The sequence below is a fragment of the Sorex araneus genome, chromosome 4 (assembly GCF_027595985.1).
Source record: "Sorex araneus isolate mSorAra2 chromosome 4, mSorAra2.pri, whole genome shotgun sequence".
Lineage (NCBI taxonomy): Eukaryota > Metazoa > Chordata > Mammalia > Eulipotyphla > Soricidae > Sorex > Sorex araneus.
This window is the reverse complement of record NC_073305.1, coordinates 19,584,234-19,611,932: the sequence shown is the minus strand read 5'-3', so window position 1 is coordinate 19,611,932 and position 27,699 is coordinate 19,584,234. Positions and strand designations below refer to the sequence as shown.

At 50.4% G+C, this 27,699-nt stretch overlaps 2 protein-coding genes across 2 annotated transcripts in view; one reads left to right on the top strand and one right to left on the bottom strand.

The window, feature by feature from the left end:
• The window catches only part of KAT2B (lysine acetyltransferase 2B), a 111,440-nt gene extending 93,387 nt beyond the window's left edge, over window positions 1-18,053 (bottom strand). The window contains exon 1 of the mRNA XM_055136249.1: window positions 17,631-18,053. Within this exon, the coding sequence (XP_054992224.1) occupies window positions 17,631-17,942 (312 nt within the window). The 5' untranslated portion in view covers window positions 17,943-18,053. The remainder of the gene's footprint in view (window positions 1-17,630) is intronic.
• PP2D1 (protein phosphatase 2C like domain containing 1) overlaps window positions 17,941-27,699 on the top strand; it is a 48,867-nt gene continuing 39,108 nt past the window's right edge. The window contains exon 1 of the mRNA XM_055135064.1: window positions 17,941-17,999. Coding sequence (XP_054991039.1) covers window positions 17,941-17,999 — 59 coding nt within the window. The remainder of the gene's footprint in view (window positions 18,000-27,699) is intronic.

Genomic DNA, 27,699 nt, shown 5'->3' with positions numbered 1-27,699 from the left:
GGCCTCAATGAGGAGCTGCCTTCTCTATGCCTGATACTCGGTTCGGGCAGAAGCAAAGGCCCAGGACTCTGACGGTTCGTCCTGAGGGAGCAAAAAGGGCTGCAGAGGGCCAGCGCGATAGTAGTTCAGGATGCAGGGCGCTTGCTGTGCACACAGCTGGCCTGGGTTCAATCCCCAGCGTCACATACGGTCTGCCAAGCCCTCCAGGAGTAATCCCGAAACAGGAGCCAGGTGTAATCCCTAAGCACCAATGAGCGTGGCCCAAAAACAAAACAAAAAGGGGTGCTGAGAGACCACACAGTGCCTAAGGCTGGCCCAGACCCTTCATTACATCTGAGTCACCCCTTCAAGAGCCAAACCCCAACATTCATCACCCCTGCAGAGTGCCTCAAGGGCTGGAGTGATTGGACAGTGAGCAGGGCACTTGCCTTGCACGCAAGGATCCCCAGCATCCCCCAGGCACCGCCTGGAGCAATTCCTGAGTACGGAGCCAGGAGTAACCTCTGAGCATTGCCAGGCGCAGCCCCCCAAAGCAAACAAAAAGTCATTAAAGAATGTTTTGGAAAAAAAAAACAAAAAGTGCCTCAAGAGGTCCTGAGTGAACACAAGGAACAAGACACTGGTATTCTAGAACCTTCAATCCAAGACAATTGCGGGAATCTCAGTTAGCGGAGACACACCCAACCTCTGACTTCACTGGTGGTGTTTCCGCGCAGTGGGTTCAAGCCTGCCACAGTGGAAAGATCTGTCCAACTGTTGGGCCAGCGTGAAGCAGCCCGACAAGCCGCTGACGGGCGGAATGTTTCGGCCTGCTGTTCTGGCACCACGTCAACCGGGATGAGCAAAATAAACAGTGCCGCGTATGTGTCCCTCAGACAGCTCCCATTCTCAGGGTGTCGGTCATTATCTGCGCTGAGATGAGCAAATTCACAGAACCAGCCCAACCTGCAGAGCAGAAGTTCCAGTTCACATTCCCAACTGTCTACTCGGCCTCGGTGCCCCGGAAGTTTCACAGGAATCCTTGCCCGCCTCTCCAACGCCCCCTTGCCAACTATCGGGTGCCCTTCACTCTGACGACATTAATTATATCGTCCCTCCAGCACCTGGGGCTTGATTCATCTACAGTCCGTGCCCTGCGCCAAGGTCAGGCCCGTGATCGCTGTCAGAAGAAAGAGGTGAACACATTGCCCTGCCTAACCCTCCCAACCTAACACTACTGCCACAGCGTTCTGCTGTATGATGCCCTTCAAGCCTGTCTGTCAGCTCATTCCCAAGGCAATGCTGGCCCAACCACTTGCCTTCCCTCCCAACTCCCAGCAAGGCTGGGAGAAGGGGAGTGGCTTGCCTGAATTCACCTGCTGGCAAAGGAGCAGAGAGCCGAACCCACACCTAGAAATCCACCTGGCACTCCAAACTCACTTGTGTCTCCTCCTCCTCAGAGCGCAAAGACGCACCACTAATGAACTAGGTTCAGGCTACATTTTTATACTTGAAATTAACCAATTCCTTCCTTATCTAGTGCATCTTAATTCTCTTCCCTTTTTCTCTCATTTGGCTAGTCACTTTTTTAAAAAAATAAATTTATTTATTGAATCACTGTGAGAACAGTTACAAAGCTTTCGGGTTTAAGTCTCAGTCATACAATGATGAAACACCCGTCCCTTCACCAGTGCACATTTTCTACCACCCAAAACGCCAGTGTACCCCCATCCCACACCGTCCCCCTACCTGTGCGACAGGTTATTTCCACATTACTCTCTACTTTGATTACATTCACTATTTCAACACCAGACCCACCATTATTGTTTGGGATTTTCCCCCCAACACTCAGACCTGCCGAAAAGGCAATGTTGGACAATTTGTTTTCTACTGCTGATTGTGAATAGCATATGATGTCTTGGAATTCTGAAATTTTAATAATTAAATCTGGAGGGATTTCTGGCAAAAGCCGCTGGGTTCTGAGTTTTGCTTGTGTGTCTCTGGGGTCATGACCGTTAAGCAGCTTGATCAGTAGCCGGAGGGGCCGTTTATGGACAGTGACTTGGGGTCTCACTGGGGCAGGGGAGGACAAGGGCCGGCTCCACCCCCATCCCGTGAGGCCCTGCATGTCTCATCACTGCTGGCCCACACCTGACTGTCCAATGGCCTCTGGAAGATGGTGGCCACTGAGCCGCCAGGGGGAATAGGCAGAGGGATGACACCTTTTTTCCCACCTGGGGTGGCCCGGCACCGGTAACTTAATGCAAAGTCCGAACGCATTTCTGCAAAAAGCCGATGGGTTCCGAGATTTGTATGTGTGTCTCTGGGATACTTTTTTTTTTTTTTAAGATTAATAGCTTGGGGCCGGGGTGACAGTACAGCAGGAAGGGCGCTTGCAGTACCCCAGGTTAATCCTCAGCCCCACATCCGGACCTCTGGGCCCCACCAGGAGTGATTCCTGGGCCCAGAGCCAGAAGCCGGCCCTGAGCACTGCAGGTATCACCCCAAAACAAACTAAAGTAAGAGAAAGATCAACTATGATTATTCAGCACTGATTTCTTTCCTTTGTTTATGTGTTTGTTTGGGGGCCACATTCAACAGTGCTGGCGGCTACTCCCAGTTCTTTGTTCCAAGTTGTGACTGGGCCTCAGGCGGAGCCAGGGATCAAAGCCAGGCCTGCCGCTAGGATGGCTTGCATTCAGCCCTTCAGCCCTCCGAGCCATCTTTCCGGCCCAGTTTGGTGCTATTTGGGGGGGATCAGAGGGGAGGGCTGGGGAGCCACACACGGGGGTACTCAGTGGTGATTTCTGACTCAGCACGAAGGGTCACTCTGCAGTAGTGTTTGGGGGATAATGTGGTGGAATCAAACCCCAGTGCTCGTCCACTCAGCCCACTCAGCTACGTACGTCTCTGGCCTGGCATGCTTTTCCTAGGAGCCATGATTTAGTACTTAGAATGTTCTAGCTCAAATATTGCTCTTAGAAGCATTGCTCTAGACAAAACCTGGCAGTGCTTAGGGACGACTTCTGGCTCTGGGCTCATGAATCACTCCGGGTAGGCCCAAGAGGTCCCTATGCGGTGCTGAGGACTGACCTGGGACACTGCCTTCCTGCTGTACTGTCACTCTAGCCCCACATTATTTATCTTTAAAAAAAAAAAGTTCTGGGGGCCAGAGCGATAGCACAGCGGGTAGGGCGTTTGCCTTGCACGCGGCCGACCGGGATTTGATCCCTGGCATCCCATATGGTCCCCCAAGCACTGCCAGGAGTAATTCCTGAGTACAAAGCCAGGAGTAACCCCTGAGCATTGCTGGGTGTGACCCAAAAAAGCAAAAAAAAAAAAAAGTTCTGCTAAATGAGATATCACATTTTATCATCAAAGCAATATTTGGCTATTAAGAGACCTATCTAACTTAACACATTCAAGAAGAAACAGGGGTCAGAGAGATAGTACATGAGTCAAGGCGGTTGCCTCGTGCACAAGTGAGCCCGGCTGGGGCCCAGGCACCAACAGGGGTGACTGCTGGGCACAAAACCACAAGGAAGCCTGTAGGGCTGCTGGGTCTGGCCCAAAGCCCCCAAAACAGAAACAACACTTGGCTCGTAAGTCGTAAGTTTTGTTCTATTTGGGCCTCACCAAATATAACAAAACAGAAAGGTTCTAACTCCATACTTGCTTCTCGAAGGTCTTGCTCGCCTCGGAAAACGAAAGAACCCCCCTATAGAATGCTCATAAGGGAGTCACCCGTCTAGACAGGCAAATCCTTTCGGACTTTTCCTCCCCTACCACACACATGTGTCCGGCTGTCGTGAGTCAAGTCTAGCCGTCTCTGCACTCGTACCCACACTGTCTACCTGTCACCACCCAAACCCACAAAACCATCCATTACACTGGGGCAAGAATAACCTTTAGAGCCCTTCCCTCGTCTATATTTAGGGGGGTGAGGAGGCCCACACTGGGTAGTGCTTGGGGCTGGGACCTTGCCCTGCTTCGTGCCTGGTGGGGCAGGGGGAAACATGCAGCACCAGGCACCGAACCAGGGCTCTTGCGTGCAAAGCCTGTGCTCCAGCCCTCTAAGCATCTCCCAGGCCCTCTCCACGCTTTGTTTCTTGTAGGCCTGGTTCCTCTCAGAGAGGCCAGTGGGAAGGTTTTAAAATGCGAGTGCTATTTGAATCCACTGCGAACAACCCAGGTATCCATCAAAAGTTGGAACAGATGGATAAATAAACTTACATTCGCACTGTGGAAGATCACTGTCACTGACCAATATCACTGTCATCCTGTTGCTCATTGATTTGTTCGAGCAGGCACCAGTAACGTCTCTCATTGAGAGACTTATTGTTACTATTTTTGGCATACCCAATACGTACGGGTAGCTTGCCAGGCTCTGCCGTGCAGGCGCAATACTCTCAGTAGCTTGCCGGGCTCTCCGAGAGGGGCAGAAGAATCGAACACGGGTCAGCCGCGTGAAAGGCGAATGCCCTACCGCTCCAGCCCGTGGAAGATGTCTCAGTTAATTTCAGTAAGAATGTACGGATGCACACAACAAGTTGGGTGACTCAAATATTCAAAACTTGTATGCTAGGGCATTTGTCTTGCATGTGGCTGACTGGAGTTTGATCCCTGACTGGAGTTTGATCCCTGAGATCTGCCAGGCGCATTCCTGAGTGTAAAGCCAGGAATGACCCCTGAGCCTCACTGGGTGTGTCCCCAATACAAAACAAACAAACAAACAAACAAATAGTAAGCTGAGTGAAAGAAAATCAAGTACTGTGTCATACCCTTTATAAGGCATTTTACAGGATTAAAACTAGCAAACAATGACACATATTACTATTGGCTTCTTAGAAAGAGGGATGTAAATGTCAAGGGATGGGAAATAATTTTCTAGGTGATCAACTGGGAAATCCTGAGCATCACCTGGTGTGACCCCCCACACCCCCACACTCCAAAAAAAAGCCATGATAGATATTTTCCAAGACATTTCCCAACCAAAGATCATTATTATTTTCCTTGGTGAAAATGGACACACTTGGGCTCAGCCATGTGGCCCTGCCCGCTGCAATCTAGCAGTCCGTGAACATGCCAAGCCTTTTCTGGCACCAAAGTCTTTTTTTTTGGGGGGGGGGGGGCGTTGAGCTACTCCTGGCTCTGCACTCAGGAATTACCCCTGGCGGTGCTCAGGAGACCATATGAGATGCTGGGAATCGAACCCGTGTCGGCCGCGTGCAAGGCAAACGCCCTACCCACTGTGCTATCGCTCCAGCCCCTGGCACTGAAGTCTTTTGCACTTCCACCTGGCACCACACTCTCCACCCCCACGGCTTCTCAGCATCATTCCGGCTCCAGCCACTCTGCAGAGGCCTTTCTGGGCACAGAGCTGAAGGCTCTCCCTGGGCACTCTCACTGACATCTCTGCACCCTGCTCAGAGACACCCAGAGCACTTCTGGTTATTTTCTTCTTTCTTTCTGCTTCTATATTAACGACTACCAGAAAGCAAGCTCTGCACGAGTCTGGACCCATCTGTCACCGTATCCCCAGCATCTCACCAGTGCCCCAGCATGTCAAAGAACAATCCACAGAATGAATGGGAAGAATTGACATCATGACTCTCTCTATTCACAGCTATGAAGCCTGAGGCTTGTGTGGGCTAAGTCATCTATCTCCCCAAGGTCACACAGCCAGCAGCAGCTCCGGAGTCAAACCCAGTCAGCCTGGGCCCCCACTGCAGCCAACCCCAACTCCCTACCGCCATGCCTGCTTCTCTCTGCACTCACTTCCTGTCTGGGTCAATTCACTTGGATTTGTCTTCCCCATCTCCTGCTACCCAGCCAGATCAGGACCTTCTGTGAGTTTTGTGATCTTTAGTCACTCACCACACACCTAGCGTCGGCAGAGCCGGGCACAGACGCCCAACCAATACCTGTGGATATGTTCCTTGGAGGTGGGGGTGAGTTCAGGTAGGACTGTGGGTCTTATGTGCAAATCCTGGGTTCCGTGACTCACGTCACTATTTCAAAGTAAACTGACCTTGGCTTCCTTGGAATGTGGCCATCAGATTTCAACACCAGCTTATTAGAGCTGATGCAAATGAGAGTGGCCACCACCAGTCACTATGACTGGTCCAGGCCCTCCACTTCTGGAATCTCCTGCACACCACCGAAGCCTCCTAGCAGGTCCATAGGCTGAGGGCTCCCCAGGAATGGGAACGCATTACGTCACTGTGGAATTAAAGCAGGCCTCCCCACCCACCCATCTTGCCCAGAGGCTGCTGAAGAGATCAATCAAAGCCTCTTCTAAAACTGGGTGGAACATCATTCTAAATCGATCACTGGAGATATTACTCGTACTTCCAGAATAAATGCATTCATTTCCTGATTCAATAAGCCCTGTGTCGGGGCTGGAGCAATAGCACAGCAGGTAGGGTGTTTACCTTGCACGCGGTTGACCCGGGTTCGATTCCCAGCATCTCATATGGTCCCCTGAGCATCGCCAGGGGTAATTCCTGAGTGCAGAGCCAGGAGTAACCGCTGTGCATCGCCGGGTGTGACTCAAAAAGCAAAATATTAATAATAATAATAATAATAAGCCCTGTGTCTAGGCTCTCCATACAGACAGAAAAACATTAAAAAATTGTTATTTAAGAAATTATTGTAGCATATGGTATGGTATATGCCTTACCATATACATTACTTATTACATTGATTATATATATATATACACATTAGTTTAGAAAACATACCTTAATAGGTTTTTGTTATTGTTGCTAATTGCACTAACAAAGATTCTTAGAATACATGTCGGGGCCTTTTACTCATTTCATGGGTTTTAACTAACTGGTCTTAAAAATATAAGATCAGCAAGATAGCACAGTGGCACACTTTGCTTGTGAGTGACCCAGGTTTGCTCCCCAGAACCCCATATGGTCCCCCAAGCATAACAGGGGTGATCCCTGAGCACAGAACAAGAAGTAAGCCCTGGGCACCAGAATGGGGGGGAGAGGAGAACCCTTGTGAGAATTTAATCTAATTTACAGAAGAGAAACGGGCAGTTCGAGTTGTCCTCATCTTTACTCAAAGGATTACAGTGTGGGTGTGGCTTGAACCTTGCCCTCCCGGTAGCAGGCTAGGTCATCAGACAAGTACTGCAGGTCATCAGGCCAGGGAACGCCACACAGAAGTCAGCAGCTGCAGTCTCTGCCCAGCTCAGGGCTGACCTGTTGCTGATCAGGGGCTCCGGGAAACTCACTAAACCACTTTGAGCCTTCGTCACTGTGTCTTCTCATTTCCTATCCTCCTATCTCACAAAGTGATTATGAAGTTCATTGTAAACGTGAAAATTTTCACGTATTCAACAGGCATGGACGGAGTACCTATTATACGCCAGAGCCCACCTGTGGACCTGTGACATGCCAGGAACCAAAGTCTCTGCTTCACGGAGCTTCTATTACTATAAAGGAAATATGGAAGAACTGGTGAATGCAAGTGTAGATGTAAGCTTTCCGTGAGTTCTGCTTGACCGAAATGCAGACAAGCAGAACAAGGCCAGAACTGAGTGACGAGGGCTATTTTAAATGAAGGGAGGGACTTTTCAAGAAGGTTCTCTATGAAGTCAGCATTTGAGAACAAGCTTCAATTTGACCAAAAGCCTTGCCAACACCAGGAGAAAAGTATAAGATGGGGGGGAGGGGAGGGTTGTATCAAGCCAACCAGATGCCAGAGATGAAAGCAATTCAAAGGAGTCAATGCTATTCCAGTCATCACGAGGTGATGAGTCGTCACGAGGAGCTTAGACAAGTGCTACCTGAGCAGAAATCTTCTCAGACCGCCTGCTGGAATGCACATCTAACCAACAACGCTAGGTATACTCACCCTCTGACGTAAAGCAGAGGGAAAGCCGATTGTGTTCAATATTACAGAACGATTATAAGAGGATTGGGGCTGGAGTGATAGCACAGTGGGTAGGGCGTTTGCCTTGCGCGAGGCAGCTAAACTTGGACTCACCAACCCAGACGGGGAGCTGAGTGAGTTGGGAGTCCACCAGCTGTGGAATCATTCTGTCCTCACTAACGAGTGCGTGGCCGTGGCCAAGCACACCTCCTGGTTTTATTTCTTGGTGGGGGTGGGGGCACACTGTGCAGTGCCAAAGGCAGTACCAGGAGCAAAGGTTCACACAGGTCTACTCCCAGCACTCAGGTCCGCTCCCAGCGTGCCACGGGTTGAGCCAGGGCCCCCCACAGGCAAAGCCAGGCCTCCACCCGCTGGGTCAGTTCCCTGGCACCATCGCCTGGACTTTTCACCACATTTCTGCTTTTGTGGGTTCTTCCCAGTAAATCTAAATTTCTAATTTTTATCGTTTATATTCAAAGCCTAACTAAAATGTGTTATTATAGTTGGTCCCATCCAATGACTTACGGCCATTTTTACTTTTTTTTTAGTGAAAAAAACTGGTCTCTTTTCTGCAGCAGAATGGCTACAGCTCATAGGCAGGGTTCAGACCACATGATTCCATCGACATGAAGTTTAAGAAAGGCAAACTAATAGAAGCCAAATTAAGAGTCGTGCTGGAATGATAGCACAGGGGGTAGGGCATTTGCCTTGCACGCGGCTGACCCGGGTTCGGTTCCCAGCATCCTATATGGTCCCCTGAGCACCGCCAGGCGTAATTCCTGGTGCATGTGCCAAGAGTGACCCCTGTGCCTCGCTGGTTGTGACCCAAAAAGCAAAAAAAAAAAATAAAGTTATCAGGATCGAGGAGAGGCATATAGGAGCCCCCTGAAGTGTTGCAAAGGCCAGATAGCTCTATCTGCATGGCTGCTGCATGCATGCATGCCATTCAAACTTCATCGAACCAGTGAGATAATACAGCCGGTAAGCCAGTTGCCAGGCATGTGCCCAACCCAGCTCCCAACCCCAGCACCACATATGAAGCCCTGGGCACTGCCAGGAGCGATTTCTAAGCGCAGAACCAGAAGTAAGCCCGAGCCTAGCTCCAAAAAAACGAAAGGAAAAACTATTTATTGAGTTAGGAACTTGTGGTCTGAGTGCTTTGCTATGTACATAATAAAACCAAAAGCTGAAAAAAAAAAAAAAAAACTTGGTGGCTGGCGAGAGAATCCAGTGCGGTAGGGCTCTTGCCTGGCACCCAGCCAACTGCAATTAGATCTCCTGCACCCCCCAGGGCAGTGCAGAGCCAGGAGTGATACCTGAGCATCCCTGGGTGTTAACACAAAAACAGAAACAAAACAAAACAAGAAACCTTTAAGGACAAACAGTCAAGTTTTCTTTAGATTGTGCTGAGACCCTATTGTGTCTTAGCTAGAGCAATTCTGGTCCTTCTGAAGAGGCAGGAGAGTTCACTCCTCACCTCTCTGGCACATCTGGCACCTGGCGCACCTAGGTATCTCTTTCATCTCCCCTTAGTAGGCACTGCTATTGGGTCAGCACAGTGACCATTCTAGACTGGCAGCTTTAAAACAATCAAAGGCAAGCATCTCTCTGCCCTGGGCGAGCAGTAAAGACACTTCGCTTGTTTGCTTTATGGCCTGCGCAGTTTCAGTGGACTAGGAAAGCCTTTGAACTCCCAGAGCACAATAAAAGTCAAGTGGGGAGCCAAGGAATGCCTGCGATAAAGAAAATTCTCTCCGTAAACCTCTTGGAAGAACAGCATCACCCTCCACCCCATGAGAAAGTTCTGGAAGATGATGCAAAACGATAAACTTGAAAAAGCGCCTCTGCAGGGCCCTCTCCTCCCTGAGCCGTCACAGCAGCCTGAGAAAGTCTCGGTCTCAGTTCCCTGCCTATCAAATGCCTTTCCTTGCCTTCCTCGTCCCAAACGGGGTGTGTGTGTGTGTGTGTGTGTGTGTGTGTGTGTGTGTGTGTGTGTGTGTGTGTAAATGGTAAAGGCATCATACTTTCAGCAACAATCAAGCTGTGGATGCTAGTGGAAATTTTTGTGAGTTTTGTTTGTTTGGGGTGTTGGGGGGTCACATCCAGTGGTACTCAGGGGTTGCTCCTGATTGGGCACTCAGGAATCACTGCTGGTGGGTGTTCAGGGGACCATCTAACCTGGGTCAGTCACACGCAAGGCCAGGTGTCTTACCCGCTGTACGATCACTCTGGCCCCACAAATGGAAAGGGTTATTTTTGGTTTTGGGTTTGTTTGTTTGTTTGTTTGTTTGCTTTTTGGGTCACACCCGGCTTTTGGAATTTTACTCCTGGCGGTGCTCAGGGGACCATATGGGATGCTGGGAATCAAACCCGGGTCGGCTGCATGCAAGGCAAGCACCCTACCCACTGTACTGTCGCTCCAGCTCCGGAAAGTTTAAAAAAAAAATTTAATAGATATAAAGGGAATGTCTATGTTCTAAGAGCTTTCGCATATGCAAAATGCTTCACTCTTCACGGTATGTATGCCAGGTGGCAGGTCACTAACGGGGACACTACAAGGCAAGTCAGTAAAGTGGCTGCGTAAGGGCGCCCAGTGCAGAGGGAGCTGTAAAAGGGTTCTCAGGAGCTCTGGGGGTCGCAGGTACAGTGTAGGCACCTGCCATTTCACCACAAGCGCCTCCTTGTTTGAGTCTGATGAGAAACCTCGGAGCACTAGGCCTCACGAGGTTAATCTTCCTCTCGTGGACAGGCAACGGACCGGGAGTCTGGAGCGTCCAACTGGGCAGCGCTGCTTATTCAGGTCTTTCAACCCCCAAAGCGCATGTCCTGATTGCCCCCAGGCACCTCCCACGAACTGTGAGTTTTACCCTCCGTACTCCAGGGGACCGGAGAAATCTGGTGGGTTTTACCTAAATAAACCCAGTCAATATGGACAGGTAACCAGGTTTCAACCTACGGAATGATTAAAAGTGAAGCAAAACAAAACAAACAAAAGCGCCTCACAAAAAGCTATTTAGCACACGCGTCCTTAAGCAAAACAGTCTTCAGCAGATTTTGTTCTGTTTTGCCCTATAAATGGCTGTCTCCGTTACATAAAACTGCAAATTGCAATCTTAAGATTTTACAGGCTTAAATTTCCATTTTCCCAGAAAGCTTATAAGGAAACAGAATTCAAATTGGTCATCTTTCTCTTAGGCTTTCGGTCTTGGGGCCTGCCAGATACAACATTTCTTTTGCCTATGCTCAGCTCTATGAGGCACTTTCTTTTCCTTTCTTTTCTTTTCTTTTCTTTTTAAATTTAGGTTCACACTGCAATGCTCAGAGCTTCCTCCTGTCTCTGCCTGGGGGAATGAACCTGGGCTGCCCACCGTGTGCAAGGCAAGCACGCTACCCACTGTACCATCTCTGCAGCAGCCTTGAGGCCACCTTTCAGAGAAATCTCGACAGGAAATAATAATGGCTGCAAACTGGGTGGCTGAAGACTGAGATTTTGTTTGTTTGGTTTTTGGTTTAGGGCTACACCCCTGCAGAGCTCAAAGTCTGCTTCTGGCTCTGAGCTAAGGGATCACTCCTGGGTGGCTCAGGGGACCCTAAGGGATGCCAGGGATTGAACCTGCCCTGGCAGCTAGCAAGTCAAAGGCCCTACCCTCTGTAAAATCACTCCCAATTCTGCCTGATTCTTTTGTAAACATTTTCTCTTCCTAGGGGCTGCAAAGATAGCACAGAGTAGGAGGCTTGCCTTACAGCAGTTTACCTGAGTTCAACCCCCAACGCCTCATCTGCCCAAGAGTAGGAAGCCCTGAGCACCACGGGCTGTGGCCCAAAAACAAACAGAAAAAAAAACCTGATCTTTCCCCCAACTCCAAGGCTTGAGCTTTGCAGTTACTAGATGGCTTACCCGAAGGAGTCTCCCAAAAGACATTTTTCATTTGGTTTCCTTTTTGTGCACCAACAATCTAGTGACACAAAATATGATCTTAGGGAAAAAAAGACACGGGGTAGGGGGAGGGGATCCAAAGAGCTATAAAACGTGAGGATAGATGTAAACTTATATACACTTATCAAAACCGTCTGACTGCACACTTGCACTTCGTGAGTTTTACGATCTGTTAATTACACCACAATAAAGCTGTTCGAAATATGCTCATGATTCACAAAGGGGGGATTTTTCCGATTTTGAGTGTTCTTCGAATTAACATTAAATGCATTCATTTTTCCGACGCTGCATGTGTATTTTAAGGTATATCTGAGAAAGCGCTTTTCCCCAGAAGGAAGGGGGGTGTTGCTCAAGCCCAGCCCTGTCACTGGGGCCAGCTGAGGCCCCGTGGTGGAGCGCTGTCCTGCGCCACATTCCCTCCCCTCCACGACAATGACCCAACTGTCTCCAGACATTGCCAAATATTCCCTGGAGGACAAAAGAGCTCCTGGGTGACAGCCACTGCACGCACACGCACACGCACACACACACACACACACACACAACACACACACGCGCGCGCACACATGCTTCTGTGCCCTGCAGGGACTCTGGTCAGTGAGTGTTACTCTGGAGTGTAAGGCATTTGCTTTTAAACAAAAACTAATTTTATAGTCCTGGGTCTATGTCATTCTCTAAGGATGGCATCCGGCCCAGAACGAGAGCAAATGGGTTCCTCCTAAACGCTTCCTGGCCACTGCCCCCCATTCACAAGGCAGAAAGCAGCAGGTAACTCCCTTTAGCCTGCCTTATTAGCGAGGGGGGTAGGGGGGGAGAGGGGTCTTGAATGCTTGAATGCTGAACTTCCGGGCTGCAGTTAGGGTCTCCAGTGACTGGAGCCCACGAGCCCCAGTTGGCAGAGGCTGGGCTTCAAGGCTCTCCAACGCCCATGTTCTCTCCTGCTTCCATGTCGGCAACGGGTCCCCAAGTCTAAAGTGCTGTGAGGATCTGGCCAGGACCCCACTGCGAGTATCTGAGTACCTCGTACAGAGTCGCCCTGTTTGAATTCCCGGCGGGTGGGGGAGGTGGATTACTAGACCTACTTCGCAGACCAGGAAACTGAGTCTGAGCTGATGGCCTTGCCTGAGGTTCAGGGCTAGAATCCTGAAATCTGAACTCCTGTTTCATCCCAGACTCCGAAACACGTGCTCCTGGTCGCCTCACTTGTCGTGTCGAGCAAGGGCCTATTTCCTTCGGAATGGCCAGTCAGGAAGAAAGTTTAAGTGGCAGAGCGTGAGTTTAAGTGGTAGAGCATGGGCCTCGCACTGGCCAGGCCCTGCGTTCACTCAACACCAACTGTCTCGCCCCAGCACTGCCGAGAAAGCCTGAACACGTGAGGCCCTGGTGGCTGAGAGCACTGCCAGGAGCAGCCAGTATTTAATTTTTGTTTTAAAGGTGGACAAGGAAACCGCAAGACTGCTCAAAGGGATGGTGCAAATGCTTGCGTGTGGGCTCAGTTCCCCAGTACCCCGCACTGCTTGGTAACCAGAGCACGGCCAGGGGGTGACCCCAGAATAAGGTGCTGAAAATAGCCAGATCACTAATGGGTGTAGTCCAAAACACCCCTTTCCTAGTTTTGTTTGTTTGTTTTTGTTTCTGCTTTTTGGGTCACACCAGGTGATGCTCAGGGGTTACTCCTGGCTCTGCACTCAGGAATTACCCCTGGCTGTGCTGGGGGACCATACGGGATGCTGGGAATCGGGATGCTGGGAATCGAACCCAGGTAGGCACTGCCGTGTGCAAGGCAAATGCCCTACCCGCTGTGCTATTGTTCCAGCCCCCCCCCCTTCCCCAGCTTTGCATGCTGGAGCCCTAAGTTTCAGCCCCCAACACCCCACATATGGTGCCCCCATCAACACTGGTAAGTGACCCCAATACCACTACCTGTATGGCCAAAGAAACAAATCCAAACAAAAAATACGGTCAGTCACTGGTTTTAGTTCTGTTTTTTCAGCAGGTAAACTTCATTTAAATTCAAAGAGATTTGGACCATGGTTTCTCATACATCTACTTGGGGTTTCTTTTATAATATTTCAAACCTAGTCCTACAGGTCCCTGTAAGATCCCTAGGAATGCCAAAGACGACATCCTCCCCACTGTGGAGACGCGGTCAGGTTAAGATCTTACTAGACTAGAGTTACCCTAATCACTAATAAGTGATTCCATTTTCCCTTCTCTCATTCATTTAATCAATCACCCCATCATTTAGAACCCTTTCACAGAGAAAAGCACTTATTAAATAATCACAGCAACTGAAAGCCGGGTTCAGGGGCTGGAGTCAGTGCAAGCAGCAGCCTTGCTAGCTTTGCCTGGGGGAGGTCCCGGTTTGATCTCTGGGTGTGATCAGAAACAAGCAAACAAACAAAAGGCATGGTAAAAAGATCACAAGGGAAAAGCAAGAAAAGTTCTGTAGCTTTAAGTAGGGGAAGGCTGAGGATCAAGAGAAGCAGTCCATGGGGAAAGCGCCTGCCTGGATGAGCCCATTCAATTCCACACATGGTCCCCCAAACACGGCAGCAAGTGATCCCAAAGCAAAAATCCTGCAGTAGCCCCAGAAAAGAAGGTCAAGCACTGCTCCAGAGCACCACTGGGCGTGGCCCAAAATGGAAGTAAGGAAGGTCACAGTGAACAGCGTGTGCTAAGGCTCTGGGGCAGAAGGAACCAGATGAGCAAGACAGATATAGCGGTGGCCATGCCAGACAGGTCCTGTGGACTCCAGGAAAAATAAATGAAGTCCTCCGTGAGGACATAATAGGATCAGATCAACACTTCTTATAAGCATTCATGTCGTGAGGCGTCTCACTGAAGCAACCTTTGCAAGAGTCCAGTTGGGGAGAACTCTCCCCTGGATCCTGCAAAACGAGTTTGTTTCTTTCTTTTTTTCTTCTCTCCAGGGTGTGGTGCACCCAGCCGGGAGGTGAACTTGCTCCCTTCATTGTCAGTTTCACTTGGAAGTTTAAAGACCACATAGATAGGTTATCAAGTCTGGCACCTGCCTGCCCCCAAGAAAGCGACACATCTCCTTCCCGTGTCCCTGTCTTGCTCACCTCTCAATTGCCACGTCCTCGGGGGCTGGTCAGTAGCAAAGAATATCTTTTGGAGGCTTTACCTTTCCTAGGCTTTCTTAAATGAAAGGTAGGGAAAAGCGAAGAAAAAAAAAAAACCCCTTCTGCCTTCATGTCCCCTCCCCCAAGAGTTTTCTCATGAGGAAAACTTTGTGGGTTTGTTTGTTAAAGCAAAACTGAAGGAAGAAAAAACCACCCCCACCCCCCACCAAGAGTTCAGGATTCTGCAACACCCTCTTAGCCACGCCCCTGCCCACACCAGACACCTCAGCCAATGCAGCCGTGAGCTCCAGCTCCAAGCTTTCATAATTGCTTTCAGTTTCTCCACTTGAAGACTCTTCACCTCACCCCACCCCATGTTGCCAATAGCTCTTAGCACCTGTTCACGCGTCCTCCAATGAGCCACTCCTACCCACCAGTGATTCAATCCAAGACTGACCTCTCTGGGTTCCAAGGCAATAAGTTTTATGAACCTCATTGTAATTGGTTCCCTACCCCTCCCCCCCCCCCCCCGCCCTCGCCTGCATGCACACCCACATATACTATAGGGGTCACAACAGGTCCAGCACAGATTTGAGGTACTAATGCCCCAAAGTCCACCTCAATGCATGCCAATGCACGTGTGGCATCCAGCTGGGACCCCCCCCCATTCAATAAATGAGGAAGAAAAAAATTGGTAACTCTGCAGAGACTAGCAGGAGCAGGAAGGCAGATCTTGCATAAGCCAAGTTGTCCTTTGGACATGAATGCGAACAAAGACTCAAGCCACAAATTTCAGGGGGAAAAGTGCTGTACGACTGAAATTTGAGGAGATTTAAAAAAAAAAAAAAAAAACAACTTCAGGCGAGGCATATGCACTCATGGTCTTAGACAGAACTTCAGGAAAGTTCTCCAATGTGAAGGCCATCGCAGGCAGCAGGCAGCAAAAGGTGCTCATGATGGAAACCTCGTAAAAAGTCAGCCCAGAAACCGTGACACACTTGCTCCACGGGCTCAGCCTGGCTGCAAAACACCGAGTCCACGGTCCTTGCTCTCCATTCTGTGCAGTTCCCCCTGCTGCCTACCAGGCTCAAGTCTGTTCCGTGAGCCCAGTGCCCTTCACCGCCAGCTCCCAGCTCTTCTCTGTCTCTCTGTCTCTCCCTCTCTCCCTCTGTCTCTCTGTCTCTCTCTGTCTCTGTCTGTCTGTCTCTCTCTCTCTCCCCCCCACCCCCCTCTCTCATATTACTTCCCCTTGTCCATTTTCTCGCTGAATTCAAGGGAGATGAGTAACAGGAGGCTTCGCCCCGGTCTCACCTAGGGGTTCCCTCCTCCGACTGCGGGGCCGGCTTGACTGGCCATTAAAACGCGGACCCTCGCTCTGTGCCGGCCCCGAGCTGCGGGCTCGGAACCCGCGCTTCCCGCAGCCCCTTCTCCCGCACACCAACGTCTGGGAAGCGCCGGGCCGGAGCACCGCGCGCGTTCGAGCGGCCCCTGGCCCGCCGGCGCCGGGCACACGCACCGCCGGGCGGGGGCGGGGAGTGCGGGACACCCACATTCCATCGCACTGGACCAACTCCTGCCGCTCGTGCGGGCCACAGTCTCTCGGGGCCGGGCTTGCAGGGGGCCATCCTCGGGATCCCCCGCACCCAACCCCCCCCCCAAACTCCGAAGTGCGCTCGATCGCCGGGAGCCGGGCGCGGGGGCCGGGCCGGGGTGCGGCGGCGGGCGGGGGAGGGAGGAACGCCGAGAGGTGTGAGTGTGTGTCTTCCCCAGCCACAGGCCGCGGGAGCCGCCGAGGCCAAGTCCCCGCCCCCCTCAGCTGTCACCCTGTCAAAACAAAGCGGCTGCTGACAGCGCGGGGCCGAGCCTCCCCGCGGCCTCGGGCGACGCGCCCACCCCGCCCCCCCACCCCGCCCCGGGAGCTGCGCGGCGGGACCCGGGGCGTGCCGAGAGCCCGCGCGGGCAGGGCACGGCCACGCCACGCGTGTCCCCAAGCGGAGCGCGACCGTCACCTCCTCCCCGAAGCCTGTTTACAGCCCGAGCGCGGCTGGGACAGCGTTGGAACTAAACAAGTAATAATGCAATGACCACGGGGGTCGCCGTCCCCGAGCCCCGGGCGCAGGCAGCTCCGGGACCCCCCCCACTTTCCCACCCGATTCGTGCCACCCCTTCGAACCCCTGCAGCCCCCCCTTCTCTCTCTCTCTCTCTCTCTCTCTCTCTCTCTCTCTCTCTCTCTCTCTCTCTCTCTCTCTCTCTCTCTCGGACTCGGGAACCCATTCACGCTCACTCCTTCCACCCAGTTCCTGCCCATGGGGCACGCCTCGAGGAAGGACGAAAAGGGGACGCTCAGAGTCCCCCAACCCGTCCCCCACCTCCAACTAAGTTAATAATAATAATAATAATAATTCCGGTGCGCGGCGCTCACCACACCTAGAGGGCGGCTCTGCTCCCAGCAAGGAGCCTCGGGCGAGCTCCTACAGAGCAACAAAGCCCCAAGAGCCGCGGCGCGGGAGCGCGGTCGCACCGGCCACTCTTCCTCCGGGAGGAGGAGGGGGGATGGGGTGGGGACAGGAATGGGAGCCGGGAGTCCCGGCGACTCCCTTTCTCCCAGCCCGACCCGAGCGGCGTCGGGTCGGAGCGGCGGCGACTCGGGCGCGGGCGACAGCGGCACTTCCGCGGTGCGGCGGCGGGCGCGGGGGGAGGGGCGGCGCGGGGGTCCCGCGGGCGGGCGGGCGCGTACCTTGCAGGCGGAGTACACGCCGAGTTTCTCCAGTTTCTTGGCCCGCGGCGCGGAGCGCAGTTGCGCCTTCTTCACCGCGATCCGGGCCGAGCCGCCGCCTCCCGGTCCCTCGGCCGTGCCCGCCGCCGCCACCGCCGTCGCCGGTCCGCAGGCGGCCGAGCCCCCGGCGGCGGCGGCGGCGGCGGTGCACGGGGAGCCCTGGGGGGGCGCGGCGGGGGGCGCGGGGGGCGGCGGGGGCAGCGCCCCGAGCCCGGCCCCGGCTCCGACCCCGCCGCCGCCGCCGCCCGCCGCGGCCCCGCCGCTCTCGGACATGCCGCCCCGGAGCGCCGCAGGAGGCGCCGAGTGGCAGGCGCCGCGGCCGCCGCCAGGGTCTCGCTCGCGGGCTCGGGCCGGCGGGAGCGCGGGACCCTCCCCCACGGCCTCCCGCCCCGGCGCCCACCCCCCTCCCCGCCCCCGCCCGCCCCCGCGCGCCGCCCGCCCGCCCGCCCGCCGCGCTCCGGCCGCGGCCCGCGCGCTGCTGGTGGCGGCGGCGGCGGCAGCTGCTCCCCCAGAAGGGAGGGGACTAGCGGCTCCGCCGCCGCCGCCGCCGCGGCACACGCCCTCCCCCGGGTGTCCTCCCGGGGCTCCGCGCCGCGCGCCGCCCGCCGGGGGTGCGGGCCGCGGGGCGCCCCCTGCGCCGGGCCGCCCCCCCCTCCCCCCAACCCCCCGACCCGGTTCCCGCTGCCCGCGGGGTGGGCGCCCCTCACCCCGCGCCCCGGCACCCGGGCGCTCGCCCGCCAGGGGGCGAAGCCGAGGGGAAAGTGGGGGTGCGGCCGGGGGAGTGGGGGGCGGGGGGGTGATGGGCGGGTGGGTGGGAGCTGGGAGGGGGGGTGCAGCCCAGGCACCTGCTGGCCGGCTCCCTCTCGGCACCACCCCCCCTCCTTGTGCCGAACCCCGCAGGCCCCGGCCTGGAGGAGGGTGGGGGTTCCCGGGAACCCCGGCAACTTCCTCCACCCTAGCGGGAGCCCGAAAGACAAAACAAGATCTTTTGAAAAGTACCCATCCTCGCCGATTCCCTTTCTTTGTTACAAATTACCCCCAGAGCGAGGGCGAGATGCTTCCTCTTATTTTAAATGCTTTCTTTTCTGGCCAACTTTTTTTTTTTTAATTAAGAGTGTGCCCTTCCCCTCCCCCCGCCAGCCCACTCTCCGCACCCCCAACCCCCGTTCAAACACACACAATTCCACTTGCCAAGGGAAGGAAAAAGCTGTTAATATTTTCTGTATGTTTCCTTGGGGAGTACTCCAAGGAAACGTCCAGAGAAAAACGTTGTTAAAGAACGGCACAAAGTGAAAACTATGAGCAGTGGGAAAAGTTTGGTTTTTCTTTCTTAATTGAGATTCTGTGGTTTACAGCGCTATTAATGATGGTTTCTCGCAGTGGGAAAAGTTTGAATAAACTTTATTATGGTTTATCGCTGTGTAATCATGCTTGCTTTTCTATGATGTCTGAGCTTCTTCAAAATTGTTATCTCTGGCGCGCATATTAACTACGAATCGACAACAAAACTAAGCCGCATCCAAGAATGAATGTTGTTTTCTGTACTCAAACTGGGGGGGAGGGGAAATGTCTCAATTTAGCACTTCCAAATGCTGTAAACTGTTGAAGATGGTGGGTTTAAGTGTGTGTGTGTGTGTGTGTGTGTGTGTATGTGACAATGACGGTGGTGTTAGTAACGTGAACGTGGAACGGCCTTTTCAGGATTTCATTTGAAAGTTTCACTCCATTCCATATGTATTTGTGCGAAGGTCAGCCTTGCCAAAGCAGCTTTTTGGAGCTGGAGGCTATTTTTCAGGCCCCTTGACAAATGTCCTACTTTTCCTAAAGTGAATCAATATTTTTTTTTGTAATATGGGTCATAATGTGCGTATTACCAAGAGTTTTACACGCCTCATTGCTGCAACCAAGGCCGCATAAAGAATATGTATATGCTTTTTCCTGGAAGCATGGTCCTTAGCATGCTGCTTTTTCCAATCAATAGCGTCCTGTGGGTTTTAATGAGGTGATAGATGGCCTTAGAGAAGAAATTTGTAGATCTAAACAGTGCAATTAGGTCAAAAAGAAATAATCTCTCCCAAGCTTAATCCTGTCTGCAGGTGGGAGGAAAATGGCAGTCACTTCCTTTCTTGGCTTGTTCTGCTTTCTTTACCACCCAGAACCCTGCCGAAATGTTTTGCAGATCTTTTTTGCGATCTATTACAATAGAGGGCGGGTCTTTAAAAACTGTGATCCATATCATCAAGTCCAAAGGTCATTGGAGGTCACATTCACCACTAGGCATTTGTTAGACTGATGGTGACCTACGTAAGATTTGTTGGTTTCAAGGGCTAGAGCGATAGCACAGCAGGCAGGGCATTTGCTTTGCCCGTGACCAACTAGGATTCGGGTTTGAGTCCCAGCATCCCATATGGTCCTCCGAACACCACCAGGAATAATTCCTGAGTGCAGAGCCAGGAGTAACCCCGGAGCATCTCCAGGTGTGACCCAAAAAGCAAAAAATAAATAAATAAATAAATAGTTCATTTCAGGACAAAAATCATGAAATTTGCCTCACCATGAATGAGGTGCTATCTTAGTCAGGAGAGGGACAGACACAAAATTATCTCTGTCTTCATGAGTGATGAAGACTCACGGCAAGGTAGCAACAAAGATCCAGGTAGCACAACTGGAAAATTGATCCACGGGAATAAGTGAAGGCTGCAGGGGTGTGGGGAGGGGATTTACTGGGAGGGGCCTCAGCCTTGAGGAACTTGGGTAAAGGAAGCAGAGACTCTGGTGATGGGTGTGGTCTTGGAATTCCGCACACATGAAACCATCACTAACAGTATTATAACTCATAGTACCTCCATCAATAAAGACAAAAAATTAAAAGTAAAAACTTTTAATGATTTGTTTATCTCCGCCAATCTCAGTACAGTGGTTCCGGCTCTTGCAAGCAGGACACCTGGTTCTAGCCCTAGTACAATCCCCATTACTACATATGATCCTAAACACTGCCAGGAGCGGGGCTGGAGCCATAGCACAGCGGGTAGGGCGTTTGCCTTGCACGTGGTCGACCCGGGTTCGAATCCCAGCATCCCATATGGTCTCCTGAGCACCGCCAGGAGTAATTCCTGAGTGTAGAACCAGGAGTAAACCCTGTGCATCGCCGGGTGTGACCCAAAAAGCAAAAAAAAAAAAAAAAAAAAACAAAACACTGCCAGGAGCAAGCCCTGAGCATCACTGGGTGTGAACTCCCCAGCACCCCCTCAACCCCCCCACTTAAAAAAAATTGGTGTCAGGAATGTAGCTCATGGGTAGAGTATTAAGAGTGTTTACCTTGCATGTAGCACTGTCATCCCATAATTCATCAATTTGCTAAAGCGAGCACCAGTAACATCTCCATTGTGAGACTTGTTACTGTTTTTGGCACATGAATACGCCACAGATAGCTTGCTAGACTCTGCCTTGTGGGCGGGATACTCTCAGTAGCTTGCCGGGCTCTCCGAGTGGGACGGAAGAATCTAACCTGGGTCAGCCTCGTGCAAGGCAAACGCCCTATGTGCTGTGCTATCGCTCCAGCCTGCCTTGCATGTACTGAGGCGTAATTCAATCCCAAGCACCACCCAAGAACAAAAAACAAAAAAGATTTGTGCGTTTCACTACCTATAAATTTCTCTCAAGATCCCCTTCCTTCCAGCTAGGTTCTGGCAACCTCAACACCCCCACCTCTGCCATACTCAGGGGCCCCTGCACAGGCCCTGAGCCTCTGCCTGCTGCCTGTCCTTGCAGGCGGGATTCATCTCTGGTTGACATCTCCGGCCCTGCTCGGGACTAGAGGCAGAGCCCCTCGCTTCCCACTAGGCACCAGCAATCCCCATCCCTGACCTCCTTCCTATGAACGGCAAATTTCACACTGTTCACAGTTATACTTCCTGTCACTAGGTGAAAACGGGCAAAGAAGGAAAAGAGCAACCCTCAGCCCAGCCCCGTAGAGTCTCTCTGTGGGGTCTAACAATAAAGACTCAGCCTCAACACAGCAGGAACACTGGAAACCCATTGGGGAAGCTGTGTAGAAGCCCCCTATGTTCAGTGAGCAAACACAAAAGGCACAGCCATCACCAACCAAGTCTGTAAATCCTCAGAAAATGACTTCAGGGACATCATGGTGAGGATATTTAATGAGCACAAAGGAGGAAAAAAAAAATGGCACAGGAAGTCAGCACGAGAAAGCATGAGAGCCAGAATGAGAAAACTAAAAGTAGACATGGTAGAAATGAAGAGGACAGTAGGTCAGAGAAAAACTCATGAGAAACTCTGAGGGCCAGGTCGATAGTACAGCAGGTTTATCTTACAGGAGGTCGACGGGGATCCGATCCCTAGCACCATTAGGGTCCCCTGAGCCCACCAGGACTGATCACTAAGGCAGAGCCAGGAGTAAACCCCGAGGACAGCAGGGTGTGGGCACCACCCCTGTCTCGTTCCCCCACCACCCACCACCATCACCAAAAAAAAGAAAGAAACTCTTCGTAGTAGAATAATAGCAGCTGAAGGGAAAAAATCAAGGTGCTCCAACTTGAGATGGACGAAACCACTAGAAAATGATTGAAGGTGGAAAATGTTTGAAAAGAAATTAATATACATCAGAAACCTATGGGGTGAGTTCAAGGGAAACAATGTAAGAGTCATCAGATTCGCTGAGGACCAGGAAGGTGAATTTAATATAAAACTAATAGTTAGAGAAATTGTGTAGTTAAGAATTTCCCAGAGTTGAAGAATACAGGCAACCAAATACGAGAAGCCTGAAAGGCCCCCGCAAAAACAGTTCAAGTAGGAAAACTGAAGACACGTTGTACTCTAAATGACAAATACCAAAGACAGAGACAGAATATTGAAAAGCAGCAAGATCCAAAATGCAGCTTTCATCACTGTATCACTGTCATCCTGTTGCTCATTGATTTGCTCGGGTAGGCACCAGTAACATCTCCATTGTGCCACTTGTTGTTACTGTTTTTGGCATATTGAATACGCCACGGGTAGCTTGCCAGGCTAAGAAGATTCACAACACATCTATCAAATGATATTTTCCAAGCTACAGGAGAATGGAGGGACATAGTACGCCTCACCAGAAATACTCCGGCAAGATTCTCATTCAGACTTAGAGGAACAATACAGAGCTTCAAACAGGCAACAGCTTTGGGACTCCATAGCCTTGAGGCCAGTTTTGCAAGATGCATTAAAGGAGCTTCTTTATGTTTGTTTGTTTTTAGGCCACACCTATCTGTGTTCAGGGCCTACTTCTGGGACCACCTGGGGTGCCAAGATTGAACTCAAGTTGGTTGTATACAAGGAGAGCTTCTTATCCACTGTATGTAAATAAAAAATTCTCCAGCCCAGGATTTATTGTTTTGTTTTGTTTTTGTTTTATTCTATTTGATTTTTGGGTTGGGGGCTACACCAGTCATATTCAGGCATTACTCCTGGCTCTGCTCAGGAATTGCTTCTGGCAGTGTTTGGAGTACTATATAGGATGCTGTCTGTACTTTCAATGCACGTACGCTGGCATCAGAAGCATCCATCAAAGACCTTATGGTGCAAGCGCAGAAGATCAAGTACGATATCATTGGTCTGACTGAAACGAGAAGGCATCGATCACATCACACCATTTTCTTCACTGGAGAAGAACTCTTCCTCGGAACATCCTAATGGAAAACCAGCAGGACTGTTCTGTTGTACAAGAAGAGATACATCCACAACATCGGTGTCCTTGTCAACACAAACTTAGTTATAAGCATTGATTCATTCGAATGCCTAACAACCTGAATCAGATGATTATGCTTGAATAGATGTGGCTCACTGCCAGCAGTTTCTATATTCATCTACACACCAACATCCAACTACGATGAAGAAGAAATTGAGAAGTTCTACGTGGAGCTGGAGAAGTTCTATAAAAAAGACCACACCTTCTACAAGGTCATTGTGGGTGATTTTAATGCCAAGACAGGACCGAGAAGATCACCCGAAGAACTCCACATTGGGACTCATGGCCTAGAATGGAATGATCAGGATGAGAGACTGTCTGAATTCATCATTTTGACCAAGACTATCCATGGTAACTCACAGTTCCAGAAAGCCGAATCTAAACGTTGGACATGGGAGTCTCCCAGTGGACAGTTCCACAACAAAATTGACCACATCATATTCAATTGAAGGTTTTGCCTGACTGATGTCCCTGTTGCCCCAAAATTCCAAACAAGATCGGATCACGTCTCCTTTGTGCAAAATTCTACTTCACAGAGTGGGGAGAAGGGTCTGCAAAGTTTAAGTTTAAGAAGAGAACTCCCAGAATGACCACCAACTGGTAGCTCTTTGGCACTATTGCTGCATCATGGGAAGATGCCGTCCTTGACAACGTTGACAAGGAATACAATCGACTGGTTCAGCACCTCTATAATTGCTCAAAGAATGCCAAGAATGAGAAAGCCACAAACAGACACCTGTCTTAGAAACTCTTGAGCTCATTCGCCAACATTGTTTGGCACGAGCCTCAGGCAATCACAAGCTAACGTCCAAGCTTGCAAAGCTGTGCAGAGAAGCTATGAAGGAAGACCTCAAAGAGAGAAGAGCACCAGTGTTGGACGATGTGGCAGAAGCGGGAAAAGAATTAGCAATGCTCACCTGTCCTTCACCAACTACAAGACCTAGATGACTGCCCTTTGACGTCTTGATGGATCTATCACATCTTCCAGAAGGGCAGTGGAGAGGATTATTCATGACTTCTACTCAGATCTCTTCAACAGCCATGTCCACCTGCCCACATACCAAATTCCGCAAGATGGATATGTCATTCCCAACGTGCTCCCTTCAGAAATCCAACACGCCATTTCATCGGTAAAGACACGTACAGCACCTGGTCCAGACAAGGTCAAACCCGAACACCTGAAGAATCTACCGCCAGTACTCATCAGTACACTGGCTCGGCTCTTCACATGCTCCCTGTCTGAATGCAAGATTCCGTCCTAATGGAAAATCAGCAGGACCATTCTGTTGTACAAAAAGAGAGACATCCACGACATCAGCAACTATCACCCAACCTGCCTGTTGTCCATCATCTACAAGTTGTTCACTCGAGTCATCTTGAATAGAATAGGCAGAACACTAGACGAAGGACAACCACGTGAGCAAGCCGGGTTCCGAAAAGGATTCAGCACAATCGGCCATATCCACACAGTGACCAACATCATTGAAGTTTCACGAGAGTTCAAGATACCACTTTGTCTAACGTTCATTGATTTAAAGAAGGTCTTCGATTCTGTTGAGACTGAAGCGGTCATTGAAGCCCTAGACAAACAGGGTGTTCAAACTCAATACATCAAGATCCTCCGCAAGCTGTATTATGGGTTCACCACCAGGATCTCACCATTCTACAAGGAAGTGATCATTGATGTAAAGAGAAGAGTTCAGCAAGGTGATACCATTTCACCAAAACTCTTCAGTGCCACCCTCGAGAATGTCATGCGATGACTGGAATGGGAAGGAATGGGAGTGAAGATAGATGGTCGGCAACTACACCACCTCTGCTTCCCTGATGACATTGTTCTAGTAACACCAAACATTAGCCAAACGGCATAAATGCTGGTTGACTTCGACCGCGAGTGTAGAAAGGTTGGACTGCAGCTGAATCTCACCAAAACAATGTTCATGAAAAATGAATTAGTCCCTGACATTCCATTTGCTCTCAATAAAACGAACATCTCCGAATGCAGCAGCTATGTGTACCTGGGTTGAGAAATCAACATGAGGAACGACTTGGCACCACAACTGCGCAGGAGGAAGAGAGCAGCGAGGAATGCCTTCAAGAGCATTGAAGAAGTGGTTAAGAGAATGAAGAACCTCCGGCTCCGGGCACATCTTTTTGACTCCACCATTCTTCCTGCACTAACATATGCTTCAGAGACCTGGGTTCAGGATGAGAACGCTATTTGGGTATCCCAAAGAGGAATTGAAAGAGCTATGCTTGGAGTATCACGTTTCACTCAAGTGAGAGAAGGAATCCGCAGTTCCGACCTCCATCGACAATCAGGGACGATGTCCCATTTGCCAAGACATCAAAAATCAGAAGGGCTGGACACGTAATGTGATTGAGAGATGACAGCTGGACTAGAGCAGTTACCGACTGGATTCCACAGGACGTCAAAAGACCGTGTGACCACCCACCTACGAGATGTTCAGACTTCTTCATCAAAACCCGGAACGAACGGTTTGAGGCTCTGCGTGTTCCTGGAGTGAGCAGATACCATTGGGCTACACTAGCACGCGACAGGGACGAATGGAGATGTTACTGGCACTCACTCGAGCAAATCAAAGATCAATAGGATGACAAGTGATACAAGTGATAGGGATTGAGTTGAGGATTGAACCTGACTCAGCCACATACAAAGCAAAAACCTTACCCACTGTACTATCGCTTTGCCCTCCACGAGCTTCTTTAAAAGATAGAGGTCAGAGGGGCTGGAACAATAGTACAGCAGGTAGGGCATTTGTCTTGCATGTGGCTGACCTGGGTTTGATCTCTGGCATCCCATATGGTCCCCTGAGCACCGCAGGAGAAATTTCTGAGTGCAGAAACAGGAATAACCCCTGAGCATCGCATGGTGTGATGCAAAAAAAAAAAAAAAAAGATAAGACAAAAGTTCAGCACATAGCACTGAGTATGGCACTCACTTGTGGCACTTACGACTACCAACTACTAGATTAAGAATGGTATGTTTCCTCTGAGCTTGCTAAGGAATTTTATACACTTTCAATAATGAATTAACATCTCATTTATGTTGAATGTTCTATGTCTAATTAGTTTTTTCCATTCATAGAGGTTTTTTTAACAATCCTTCACTTATTAATGCAGACACTGAAGCAATATCTCTAATACAATATTTTCTAACATAAAGCTAATATTCTTTTTGGGGGAGGGGGAGTCTGAGGACCACACATGGTGTGTTTTCAATTTAATTTACTCCTGGTTCTGCACTCAGGGATTATTCCTGGTGGGCTTGGGGGACCTTATAGGGTGCCTGGGATCGAACCTGTGCAAGGCAAATACCCGACCCATTGTACTATCACTTAAAGCCCTCTTCTTCTTAGAATAAAACATACTTTGTACTATTATAAGTCTATTCAGATTTCCCCTTTTAAATACTGTCTTAACCCCTGTCTTAATTTAGTAAGACACTCTTACTAAATTTTACATCTAGAGGATTTCACTTAACCTCTAAAATGCATTAACGCAGAATTATTCACAAGTCTCACAATGGAAAATTACTGGTGCGCACTCGAGCAAATCGATGAGCAACAGAATAACAGTGATACAGTGATACAGTGATGCTTCTAAAAAAAGATTGTTTTTTGAAAAGAACTTTATCAACTTATTTGTTTTATAATTTAGTGAAATTTCAGGGTATTACCAACCATATTTGATGGAGTTCAGACAGTAGGCAATAAATCATATATGTATGATTGATCCTCTGAGAGGTGTATATATACACATATACCTCTCGGAGAGCCCTGCAAGCTCTTGAGAGTATTCCGCCTGCACGGGCAGAGCCTGGCAAGCTACCAGTGGCGTATTCAATATGCAAAAACAGTAATGATAGGTCTCATTCCCTTGACCCTGAAAGAGCCTCTAGTCATTGGGAAAGACGAGTAAGGAAAGGCTGCTAAAAATCTCAGGGATTTTTAGAGATGTTACTGGTGCCTGCTCGAATAAATAGACGAATAGGATGACAGTGATATAGTGATACAGTGATAACTCTATTCATCCATATGTGTTGGTTTCACTATCTCTACAAAACAAAGAGAGGAGAGAGAGAGAGAGAAATCTCCCATATGTGGGGGTTAAAAAAAAAAAGCAAAATGAGAACAGCAAGTAGTCACAGTCGGCTTGGGGTGGGGACAGGGGGGTGGGGAGAGAAGAGGAGGACGGGGTGGTGGTGGTGGGAGGGATGCTGGGAACATTGGTGGTGGAGAATGGGCACTGGTGGAGGGATGGGTACTC